This window comes from Labeo rohita, chromosome 12, assembly GCF_022985175.1.
Source record: "Labeo rohita strain BAU-BD-2019 chromosome 12, IGBB_LRoh.1.0, whole genome shotgun sequence".
NCBI lineage: Eukaryota > Metazoa > Chordata > Actinopteri > Cypriniformes > Cyprinidae > Labeo > Labeo rohita.
Genome location: NC_066880.1, coordinates 13,856,127 through 13,869,809, shown reverse-complemented (window position 1 = coordinate 13,869,809; position 13,683 = coordinate 13,856,127). Strand labels below are relative to the sequence as shown.

Here is a 13,683-nt window from a genome sequence, read left to right as displayed (position 1 = left end):
AGACTGGCAAAAGTAACAAATCAAGGAGAAAAGTGCAAAAAAACTGAGGAACAAAAGGTGTTTGTGGTTGGCCAAACTAAACCAGGATTTCCAAGGCAAGAATCTCGACAACATCCGTGTTTGTTCTTATCATTTCCAGTCAGGTTGGTGAAATATTAGGCAAATATCTTAATTAACACTGCTCGTATGTATCTTTACCACCTATTAACTTTAGTTTGTCATATTTTTGCACCCTTTCCTGCTCACAGATTTCTTCTTTATACGATTTAGCAGCTTCCACACACTTTTTCCGTGGTTTAGACAGCATAAATTAGCAGAACAACATATTCAGTAGTACATTAACCGTGCAGTCCATGCTGTTGTTTACATCTGCGCATCCAGGTAACGGTGTAAACCCTAAGATAATTTGGATAATGAACTGGAAGTCTCACCCATAGGCTTACTTTCACACTGAAGAAAAAGGTGGATGCCTTCAATTCAATTAAAAAGGTTCCCACACTAATGAAACTGTATAATTATGATTTCCTAGCAGGGCAAATAACCAAACATTTCAATGGTTAATAGTTCAATAGGCTCTAAAATATGTAGCAGTCCAAAAACGACTGTTGTGAGCGCAATCTCACATTTTTTAATGTCAAAATGTTTTTAATGGTTTTACATTTTTTAAACAGAATACATATAAACAAAGTTCTAACGTAAAACACTGTAAACAAAATAAGCACGCCACAAGTCTGAAACACAAACACATTTTATGATAAAAATCATACATTATCATTTTGCAATCTGTACATTGCAAGAAACTGCATCAGAAGACAAACTTTAAAAATGAAATTAAAAAAAATGAAAAGGACAGTCTGATCAAGACTATTCATTTCCAGAACACTTAGCTCCACAATCTCCATAACCTAGTGACATATTTGACACTTTACATCAATACTGTTGACAATGCAATACACCCAAAACATCTGATGAAAGAGCAGGTTTTAGCACGTTAAATGCATGTGTACTGTATATTAAAGCATGCAGGTGTTGACTAACTATTATGGCAAAAAACAACTCTTATGTTAAACATGGACCTTGTTTTTAACTTTTATCTGAGGAAGTTATGACAGAGGTCTGCACTTTTGGCCAGCTCGAAAACATTGGTTGAAAGCTATATTTTTTATCAGATACATGGGGTGTTGCATAAGCATATTTAGCCTCAGCAAGCAAGTTTTTTTCCAGTAGTACTGTGTTTGATTTTATCAATTTCTGTACAGAACAGTTAAAACAGGGCCAGGTTTTTCTTTCAGTTAATATTAATACCATCTGTCAACCGTCCATGCACCAATTCACCTTCACAATGACAACATCCCAGCATATAACATTATATACTCAACTCAACAAATTGCATGCTTCCAAGTTGGCATTCCAAAACGCCAACCTCCTTTTTTTTTCGAATAGCATATCTTTTTTCACAAAGAAAATATCTTTATCTATATATCTTTTTGTTTGAGCTTAAACAACAAGGGCTACAAGACCTAAAGAAAAATGGTAGATACTAAGGAAAAGGAGACAAACAGAAGTCTCACAATCTCAAGTGCTTAAAGCATTAGCAGTCAATGTGACACTGATATCAGTCTCCTAAACCATTTTAAAACTAGAGACTGCTCATGACATTTTCATATGCCTCACATGGGGTTTGACGCTAAAAATAGAACAAAGCCTTAAAAGAAAATCCATATTATGTAGGTAGGTGCAAAACAAAAAGTGCATAAGGCTAAATACAGATGAACCACTGAAACAAGAACAACAACAAACTGAAGGGAAATGGGCACAGTCAGTATCTGAGTCAAGGAACAGAACTGATTTAGTCAAAACAAACATGAAATAAACACCATTTCTGTATTTAAAGAAGAGCAATCTAGGAGTGAAGACACGCAGGGCACGACAGGTCAAAGGCACAACACTAGACAAACAACTGGGACGGAGAGAGGCGGATTTGAACCCAGGATTTTTCTTAGAAACCAGACCTGAAACCTATTCAAACAATAGGTTCCTGTGAGAAAGCTTCAATGACTAATAATTGGGGCTGAACAAATAAACTCTCTCCAGGAGGGGGAAAAACATTAACACAAAGCCAACAACCACAAAGTAGCTCACAAACTCAAGTACTTTACCTTCTTGATATGATAAACCAAAGGACATGAGTTTAGTGCGATAAAGAGGTAAAAATCCTTAAATGTGTTTAGAGCGAAAGAGACAATACTTTAAAACACTGCAGATCATAACAACGTCACCTAAAGTCCACGCACATGATGCCACCTTAGACCCCTAGATTCAACAATATTTCATCAATAGATATGAAGAAACCAAAATACAGCCTGGATACCATTCAAATACTGACAGTTTGTGATGAAGTCACAGTAGATTCAGAGAAACCACAATGTAATTATTAAAAATACAGGAGATCAAACAGGAGATCAAGTTTATCTGCTGCAGGATTGGGTTAAACAACAAGGGCAACTGGTTTCAAAGACAAAGCTTCAATGTTAAAGGGAAAATCATGTTATTAATTAATATCCCTCATGTAGTTTCAAACCCATAGGACCTTTGTTTATCTTCAAAACACAAATTAAGATATTTTTGATGAAATCCGAGAGCTTTCTGACCCTCCATAAACAACAAGTCTTACCACGGTCAGGACACCCCCTGCAAAAATTAACCATGGTTACTATACTTTAACCATGGCAACTACAAATTTACCATGGTTTTTGTATTCTAACCATAATTTAACCATTGTATTTTACAAACGGTAATCAATACGCCAAAAAACATGGTTACTACACTTTTACTATAATAAAACCATGACGCGGAGGAAAACTGTTGAATAACGTTGTTCGGCCACAATGATCAAAATGTCTCAAAATGTCCCGTTCACACAGCGTTTTACAGTAGCGTCCAGGGTTGCCAGGTTTTTGCAACAAAACCAGCACAATTGCTACTCAAAACTAGCCTAATTGCGTTTTGAGGGGGTTCCCCCCCATTAAAAATACATTTTTGTTGGGGTTCCCATAGTAAATTTGCATTTCAAGGGCTAAATATGACCTTTATTGGGGTCGATTCAACCCGCGGACATCAAAAGCAACCCACGGCAACATTGTTAAAGTAGCCAATTTGGCAACACTGGTAGTGTTTCGAATACGAATGCATGTATGAACGTGCAATGGGAGTCAAGCTAGTGTTCCTTACCAGTAACCATCGCAACAGTGGCCAAAGTAATATCAAAGACAACCATAAAACTGAAAGTCTAATCACTTTCTGGCACGACAAGAGTCCATTCGACCCACGAATTCATTGACCGACAGTAGCTTTTATATTTGGGTGGAAAGCGGAGCATTTCAGTCACGCACAGAACACAAAACTGATGGGAGCGGCTCCGGTGGAGATTTAATATATAAAACTTTAAGATGACACACCACTCATTTCTCAGTCACTGTAAGTTAGTGAAACCACACAATTGCTATTCAAAAGTAGCCCAATCGCATTTCAAAGGAGGTACCACGGTAAAACGCGTAAAAAAAACACGCTTTTTGCCAGGGTTCCCCTGGTAAAATTACCATTGCAGGGGATAAACATTATATTATCGGGGTTGCTTCAACCTGCAGACATGAAAAACAACCCACAGCAACAGTGTTAAAAAAAAAAAAAAAAGCCCAATTCCGTGGGAAAAACGCAGACTTGGCAACATTGCCGTGGTAGGACCCTTGTTGTCTATGGAGGGGCACAAAAACTCCTGGATTTCATAAAAAATTTCTTAATTTGTGTTCTGAAGATGAAGACTGTACATATAAAACTTTAAAATGACACACCGCTTATTTCTCCGTCACTAATGAAACCACACATGAAAACACGCAACACAAGGTTGACCGTGGTACAGGGCTGCCAGGTTTCCACAGCAAAATCCGCCGACTCAAAACTAGCCCATAACTTACACTGTAAGTTAATGAAACAACCCGCAGCAGTTAAAAAAACCCAAATCCATGGGAAAACAGCCGTGGTAGGAGCTCCTGGATTTCAACAAAAATATCTTAATTTGTGTTCTGAAGATGAGCGGAGGTCTTACAGGTTTGGAACAACAAGAGGGCGAGTAATTAATGATAGAATTTTCATTATTTTCATATTGAACTAACCCTTTAAAATGAAGCAAACGTAAAATGATTAACCTGAAATGATATTAGTTTTTGAAATTAAAAAAGAAACGGCAAGAACGTTCCATAATAAATGGAGCCCTTTACATTCAAAAACATTCCACTGACGTGATCAGACTTTAAACAAAAATGCGTTATACAGCCGAAATGTTACGGGAAGAATTTTAAAATGTCAGAAAAGTGTCAAAAAAGCAACAAAGAGCCACTTATGCAGTTTTGCCCTGACTCAAAACTTGTGGGCACTTTGTCCAACAACAGTCTCCTGAACCACCTGGACAATGTAGGCCTCTATACAAGAAGTCTCCTGTTTTTTTTCCAGTCATCGACAAAGAAAAAACACAAACAGTTTCACATCTCGGCGACCAGGCTTTTTTAAAAAAAAAGAACATTAGGGGTTGATTCAAAACCTTCCCCGATCAAATAGAGAGACTCATTTTGATAAACACAAAAAACGACCACTATGGTACAGATATCAACAATTACATGACTTGCATTCGGCCTCTTCATAATACATATGTTTTGAATATACATCATCCTCACATGCCCTAAAACCACATATTTCTTTTTTAATTTCCTGTTTTGAAATATCCACAGCGACAAGGCAAAAAACTAAAATCCAGGATGACAAACGTCAACTGGAGCGAATTTGGAAATGTGAGACATCGTCACAGCGATGGGTGTGCGATTTGGGGCATCAGATCGGACAATTGGCAGTATGAGTTCTCCCTTCTCCTCTGGTCCTTTCCAGACGGGTAAATTGGTAGATACCAAAAAAAAAAAAGAAATGAAAAAAACATGCCGCTTTGAAGACAGAAAACGCTGTCTTCGTTTTATCCGTTGCGCCATCCCATCTGCTGTGCTCTCGGTTTGGGAAATGACTGCTGAAATGATGCAAATTTGGCTGCTAATGATTTACAGTGAGTTAATGTGGTTGCTAGTCGATCTTGCACGCCGTTTGGAAGTCCTGAGGAGATTATGGTCATGTGGATGCAGCAGCTAAACCCCCTTAAAACATTTCAAGCCAGCAGCTGTAAAGATTATGATAATAATGACCGGGATATGAGGAGGAGGATGATGATGATGAAGTCTGCATAAATAAGCATTAGGATGAATGATGTATCCTTCCCTGTAATCCTCTCTCTGAGCAGTCTTGCATCAAATGTGACGGTCTGAGGTTTGACCTCGGACGCGTTTTTGACTGGTCAATAATAGCCGTGATAGTTAGTGGTGGTGCTGATCGGTTAATGCTGCAGCACTGCAGGGAGGAGGGGGATTGAAACCCCCACAGTGGAAAGGCACAAGGGAGGAGGGGAGGGTGAGGTGAGGGGGTGGGCTGATGAAGTTGGAGTCAGCTGTATGGTGGAGGAGGAGCTGGAGAAGGGAAGTGAGGGATGGGAGATCTGTGTGGGCTCAGGCACCAGGTTCCTCACATCCTGGAACCCCTCTCCTGAAGGATCTGTGGAGGAAACATGATGATAATAAGGAGCAATGCAATTTTTTGAAATGTTTTCTCATCAGTCTGGCAGTTAAGGAACATTAATAACTTATTATTAATAATGTTTTTAAAATATATTAAAATATTTTAAATATACTATTTTTAATATATATATATATATATATATATATATAAAATATATATATAAAATATATATATTTTTTTTTATTACTACTACTACAACAACAAATAATGATTATTATTACTATATGTTACCTTATTTAATAATTTAATTTAATTTTTAAATACATTTTTTGTAACAAAATGTACTAATAGTAATAATAATAATAATAATAAAATTATATTATATTATTTATATAATTTATATAGTATCATTATTGTTACTTTATGTACTACTACTATTATTATTATTATGGCTAAACAACTGGGGGAAAAAAAAATTCAAATTCAAAATGCTACTTTAAAAATAGCACTATATACTATGATTATATATTAATACGGCTATAAAATACTACTACTACTACTACTACTACTACTACTATTACTAATTATTATTATTATTACTTTTATCATTGTTGTTGTTATTATTGTTATTTTACGTACTGTTATTATTTATTTTTTTTGTTTATTAATAGTGCTTTATTATTTTTAGGGCTGCACAATTTTAGGGGGAAAAATATAAAAAATTGCAATTTAAATGTAATTTAAAAAAAAAAAAAAAACAGTGTGCTTGCGAAAATGCTGTGATTTTATATTAATATGGCTATAAAATAATAATAATAATAATTATTATTATTATTATTGATTATTATTATTATTATATTTTATATAATAATAATAATTTGTTAATATTATTTTATTATTATTATTAATTTATGTATTTTTATTATTTTATTTTATTTGTATTAATAGGACTTTATTATGTTTAAGGCTGCACAATTTTTTTTGGGTGGGGGGTTTAGCAAAAACACTGCAATTTAAATTTTTAATACAATCAGGTTAGGTGTGTTTGTTTGTAGGGCCAAAATGCTATGATTTAATATTAATATGGTTATATAATAATAATAATAACATTATTATTATTATTATTATATAGCCATATTAATTTTAAATTGTTGTTATTTGTTATTATAGTTATTATGTTATGAATGTTTATTATTTATTTTTGTTCTATTATTTTTAGGGCTGTGTTTTTTGCTGTTTTATGTACTATTACTATTCATTATTATTATTATTATTATTATTATTATGGCTTTTTTATGATTTTTAGGTCTGCACAATTTGGGTAAAAAATTGTAATTTAAAATGCTATATTAAAAAATAATTAGGTTTGGTGTGCTTGTTTGTAGGGCTGCACAATTTGCTGTCAAAATGCTGCGATTATATTTTAATATAACTACAAAATAATAATAATACTATTATTATATACTATAAAATTAGTTACAGTAATATTAAGTATTATATTTTGTTTTGTAGAAACTATACTACTTGGGGTAATTTGAGAAAGCGTTCATCTTACCTTAGCCTTCTCGGTGGGCTCGATAACAATTCCGTTAGTAGAGTTGTTGAGCTCCCGGGAAACGACGCACAGGAATTCGGCTTGGTCCTCGTTGCCATAGTTATAGGAGGAGCCGATACTTATAAGCTTGAGATAGACAAGTTGAGTCAAGTTTGTACCACGGCAAACAGATAAGCAACAAAAGTAATGGCTTACGTAACTCCCAAAAAAAGGTATAGGCATAGGCCTATTCTGTTTCTCAAAGACATCATGTGCAGTATCTACAATCTATACAATCTACATAGTTTAAAACAACAAGGGACATGATTGTGTGTAAGATCACGTGTAATGAAAAAAAAAAAAAAACACCTGTTAAGATTTAAAATGGCTATCCAGTCTTCTGTATGTCTAAAGAGTTTAAAGATGCTACAACAAAATACTGCTAAAATACTCTGGACGAAGGATCTGCACCTTTACTGATCAACAGAACCGCTATTACAGGGGAAGTGAAGCAAAAACGAACCGTACCTGTTCAAACTTCCATCCGTCCGACATGGTGGAAACCATCTGAGTGAGCTCCTCTTCTTGACATTGTAATACACGATACACATGCTTCACAGGACCCTGTAAAAACAACAATATTCTGAATTAGGGCCTAAAACGTACTTACTTAACTCCTAAAAAATGACAAGCCATTGTATGAACATGCACAGATTTTTGGAAACATCCTTTAAAGAGATAGTTCACTCAAAAATGAAAATTACCCAATGATTTACTCAACCTCAAGCCATCCTAGGTGTATTTGGCTTTCTTCTTTCAGACAAATACAATCTTGAGTTATATTTAAAAATGGTTGTTGAGATTTTGAAGTCCAATAAAGTGCATCCATCTATCATAGAAAGCACTTCTAATCTCTAGCTTACATTGGCATACACGAGTATACAAGAGAGTGGCATTGTGGAGTACTTTTCATGATGGATGGACGCACTTTATTTTGCTTCAAAATCTCAACACCCATTCACTGCTATTATAAAGCTTGGAAGAGCCAGGACATTTTGTAATATAACTCCGGGAGTAAATCATAGGTTAATTTTTATTTTTGGGTGAATTATCCCTTTCACGGTACATTAATTGCGCGCTACAGAGGAAATAAAGTCATATTGGTTTGAAAGAACATGAGGTTGAGAAAACATTTTGCACTCGTCCTTGAAGCAAATTCTCAAATCATGTCTACAAGTCTGTGTGTTGTCTACAGTAAAGGCTGTAGGGCTCCTTTCCCAAATAGTTCTCAAACGAGGAACTATCATTCTGATGAACCTTTAGACACAGACTGCTTGAAATTAGACACTGAAATATTCCCTTGAAGCAATCCCACTAGTTCTAGCAAACTGGCTGATTGCATAGCTGTGTTCCCAAAAACAAGCCCACAAAGTATTCGGTTCCTCCAGCTGTTGTTTTCCCACATACCTGAGACGTTCTGTTTTCATTGTCTCGTATTCTTTCCTTCACCAGCCTCACAAGTGACGCAATGTTGTAAAACTCTGCTTCCTCTAGAACACCTGCAGAGGGCGGAGAATCAGTTACAATCTTTCATGTGGTAACTGCTTTATAATCAGAAATAAATATTTGGAAAAATACACTGCTGTTCAAAATTTTGGGATCAGTAAGATTTTTAAATCTTATTTTAAAATGTATTTGATCAAAAATACAGAAAAAAGTAATGTTATGAAATATTATTGCAATTTAAAATAACACATTTCTATTTTAATACACTTTAAAATACTATTTATTTCTGTGACGCAAAGCTGAATTTTCAGCATCATTACTCCAGTCAAAAAAAAAAAAAGTTTTTTACTATCACTTTTTATTCATTTAACACATCCTTACTCAATAAAGGTATTAATAATGTGTTATATTATATGTACAATATTTACTGACCCCAAACTTTGAATGGTAGTGTGTATTGTTACAAAAGACTATTTTAAATAAATGCTGTTCTTTTTAGAGTTAACAAATCACAGGTTCCAAAAAAAAATACATATTAAGCAGCACAACTTTCCAACATTGATAATAAATCAGCATATTAGAATGATTTCTGAAGGATCATGTGACACTGAAAACTGGAGTAATGATGCTGAGAATTCAGCTTTGCATCACAGGAATAAATTCTATTTTAAAGTTTATTAAAATAGAAAACCACTATTTTAAATTGCAATAATATTTCACAGCATTACTGTTTTTGATTAAAAATTACTTTGTTTATTTTTAATCAAATAAACATAGCCTTGATGAGCAGAAAAGACTTCTTTTTAAAAAAAAACAAACATTAAAAACCCTTAAAAAAAAAAACTTTTGAATGGCAGTGTATAGTCTTCAAAGCATAGTTCACAACTAAATGAAAATTCTGTCATCATTTACTCATGTTGTTGCAAACCTGTATGACCTTTTTTTAAGCTACGGTACTCAAAAAAGATAACTTGAAGTACTTTTCAACTGGTTTTGTCCATACAATAAAGTCACAACATTAGATTCCAATGACTTGCACTGGAATCACTGTATGGACAGAAAAACAGAGACATTTTTCAAAATATCTTATTTTGTGTTTAACAGGAAAAAAGAAAATACAGGTTTGGAACATGAGGGAGTGTAAAAGATGTCAAAATGTTAATTTCTGGGTGAACTTTAACACTACATCCATGCTAATAAAGGACGATGATCAGAAATTATAAATTACTAGTAGTTCAATTTGGTAAAAAATAAAAACTGCAACTACAAAAAAAAAAAAAAATGTATGGACACAGACTGTAAGTCTTTCAATATCCTACCAGTCCTGTAGGAAATTATCTCTTACGCAAGTACACTGTGGTCCCTTTCCACACAAAAAAAGATGTTTCTAAATAAAACTAGGTCATTACTGTTCCATTATGAAGTTTTTGAGGGCAGCATGCCCAGATCGTCTCACCCTCCTCAGCAAGGTTCTTGTTGATGATCAACTTCCCATGCCTCAAGTAGTTCAGAATGGGTCCGAAATATGTAGGATCCCTGTCAATCAAATATGCTCCTGTCTCATCCTGTGAGAAAAGACAAAGGGCAGCGTGAACACTGCTTGTTGCAAATGCAATTCAGTTTTTATTTAGCTTCACCATCACTGTTGTGGTGTTATTGTGGAATCGTTTGTGAATTCCCCTTGACAAACCACTGATTCCATTAACGTCACTCAACCAGCGAGTAAAATAGTGTCTGATTATCAAGAAACCAGTTTGTGAGTCTATTTATTCTCCAACGGTACATACAAAATGATTTTAATAAATTAGCGCAGCAACAACAGCGTTTTTAAAAATGTGATGCTCTGTTGATTTTAACTGAGTGAATGACTGGGGGGGTTAAACTGTGGTTGCTCTTTTTTACATAAATTGACACTTTGGAAAGGAAATCCTCTGTAGAACTGTAAATAACACTTGTATATCCTGCTATAAAATACGGTTTGTATGTAGCTGTGTTTTGGAACATGATATCTAGTTTATAGATTCAACTGATGCAAGCTAATAAACTGGAAGGTGGCCAAGCAGGTTTCTGAACATGTTAACTTGTTTCTAGCTGGTCATTGGATGGTCCAGCCTGGTATCTTGGAACTAGCTACCAGGTGGTCATCTTAAGCCAGTCAATGTGGTTACTGGATTGAAAGATAACTGGTTAACCAGATAATAACCAGCTTACTATTACAAAAAAATAGACCATCTAGAATCCAGCTACACAATCCCATCTACTGTCTTAAATGATAAGTTGACTTGCACAATAAAAGTTCCTGATAATTTACTCACCTCCATGTCATCCAAGATGTTCATGTCTTTCTTTCTTCAGGTGCAAAGAAATTAAGGTTTCTGAGTAAAACATTTCAGGATTTTTCTCCATATAGTGGACTTCAATGGTGGCCAACGCTTTGAAGGCCCAAATTGTGCTTTGAAAGGACTCTACACAACCCCAGCCAAGAAATAAAGGTTCTTGTTCTAGCAAAACGATATGTAATTTTCTTAAAACAATAAAAATGTATATACTTTTTAACCACAAATGCTCATCTTGCACCAGCCCGACCTCACGCATTACGTAATCACGTTGAAAAGGTCACACGTGATGTAGGCAGAAGTACCGACCCAATGTTAAAGCGAACGTGCAAAAAAAAAATCAAACGCCCTTTACATTTCTTTATGTACCATACCTTTTTTGAAGTGAAATACACAGATGAAGAACTAACCACTCATGACCTTTCCATCGTGATTACGGAATGCGCAAAGACGTGCAATGCAGAGCTAGTGCAAGATGAGTATTTATAGTTAAATAGTATATACATTTATATTTTTCTTAGAAAACGACAGATCATTATGTTAGATAAGACTCTTATTCCTTGGCTGGGATCATGTAGAGCACTTTAAAGCTGCAGTTTGGACCTTCAACCCACTGACCACCACTTAAGTCCACTATATGGAAAAAAAAATCCTGGAATGTTTTCCTCAGAAACCTTAATTTCTTTTTGCGAATGAAGAAAAACATCTTGGATGACATGGAGTAAATTATCAGGAATTTTTTTTTTCTCCTTTAAAGAATTAAAGAACCCAAAAACAAACCAAAAAAAACTGTTATCATTTAGTCACCCCCTTTCTTTCTTCTGTAAAACGTAAAAGAGGATATTCTGAGAAATGTCTCAGTGTTTATTTCCATACAGTGGAAGGCAATGGCAACCAAAATAGTTTGGTTAACAACACTCGTCACAATACCTTCTTTTGTGTTGCACATAATAAAGACTGTAAGGGTGAGTAAATGACAAAAAATTCAGTTTTGGATAAACTATTTCTTTATACTGGATTAAACTGGACCTTATGGGTGCACTGCAAATACATACAATCCTTATATGTCCACAATGTATTCATGTTAAATGGTAATATTATACACACATGAAAAATGACAGATGAGTGTTTTAAAGCAGTGAGACTGACATGCTTACTGGTGTAAACCGAGCCTTACCTTATCCGAATCCAAATCTGGATCTTCCTGACATAATCGATACAGAAAGGATTTAGGATCCCTGCAAAGGGTCTGTTTGGTTGTGACAAAGTAGGTTCCCCCGACATTCAGCCGAACCCACCGAGACCCTGGCTTCTCTGTGGCTTCTGTTGATGGGGAAGTGGGGTTGCTCTTCATAGGGAACCCAAACACCGCTCTGGAGCCGGAGACCCCTGGACTGGACAAGCCACTCCGGGGCGGAATCACCAGGGTAGGCGACGGGAGTCTCACGTTCACTGAGCCTCTGATTTCACAATGCTCGGTCTGCTCGATGATGCCAGTCGCGTTAGGCTCAACGTGCAACTCTGCCATATTTTCGCAGCACAAACAGTCAGTTCCGTCTTGATCAGACACTAAATGTCTTTATTTAGCGCTCCGCACGGCGCTGTTACGCTAAACGGGCAGGGTTTACACGCGCTGGTAACGACGACAAAAGCGTTGCGGTGTGTTAGGAACGCGCACGCGAGGCGACATAGCTTACAGTTCCCCAAAAACGCTACACTGATCCGTTTTGTTTATACAAACGACCCATGTAAGCTACAAATATTATGGGTGAGACTCAACATATCACTTCCTGGTCAGGTAAATCCATATGTGACAAAATAAGAGTCTGGAAAATAATATTTTGTGGATTTTTTTCAAGCATAATGTTGGGAAAAGTGTTGCTGTTTGTTAGTAGTGTCGAATCGATTAATCACGATTAATCGCATCCAAAATAAAATTTGTGTTTACATGATATATGTATACATAAATACACACATATTATTTTATATATTATAATATTTACATGTATATATGTGCTATATTTACATATGATTTATATTATATATAAATACATATTACATTTATTTCCTAAATATATACATGTATGTGTGGGTATTTATATATATATATATATATATATATATATATATTTAAATATACACAGCACACACACATTATATATACACAAACTTTTATTTTGGATGCGATTAATCGATTTGACAGCAGTAGTTGCTATTGTTAAAAATGAAAAGAAAAAACAAAAATGTTGGTAACTAAAATAAAGTTAAATCAGGTAAAATATAAATGTGGCCCTGGACCACAAAACCAGTCACAGGAGTAATTTTTTAATTAAGACTGTATGGTTTGTTAGAATAGGACAATATTTGGCTGAGATGCAACTATTTGAAAATCTGGAAACTGAGAGTGCAAAAATAAAAATCGAAATATTGAGAAAATCACCTTCAAAGTTCTTAGCAATGCATATTACTAATCAAAAATTAGGTTTTGATATATTTACAAAATATCTTCATGGAACATAATTTTTACTTAATATCCTAATGATTTTTGGCATAAAAGAAAAAAAAAAAAATATCAATGTATTAACAATGTATTGTTGGCTATTACTACAAATAGACCCGTGCTACTTAACACTTGTTTTGTGGTCCAGGGTCACAAATATTAGATTTAAAAAAAAACCTCAACTGTTGAAAATTAGA

The 13,683-nt window shown here is 34.8% G+C and overlaps 1 protein-coding gene across 1 annotated transcript; it reads right to left on the bottom strand.

The window, feature by feature from the left end:
* Positions 1-730: 730 nt before the first annotated feature.
* kctd2 (potassium channel tetramerization domain containing 2) lies at positions 731-12,769 on the bottom strand. The gene is made up of 6 exons (XM_051124270.1): positions 12,164-12,769; positions 10,107-10,215; positions 8,612-8,703; positions 7,673-7,768; positions 7,166-7,291; positions 731-5,646 (listed from the first exon to the last, which is right to left on the bottom strand). Exons 1-6 carry the CDS (start codon positions 12,512-12,514, stop codon positions 5,617-5,619), a joined length of 804 nt encoding a protein of 267 aa, XP_050980227.1. The 5' UTR covers positions 12,515-12,769; the 3' UTR covers positions 731-5,616.
* Positions 12,770-13,683: the final 914 nt, after the last annotated feature.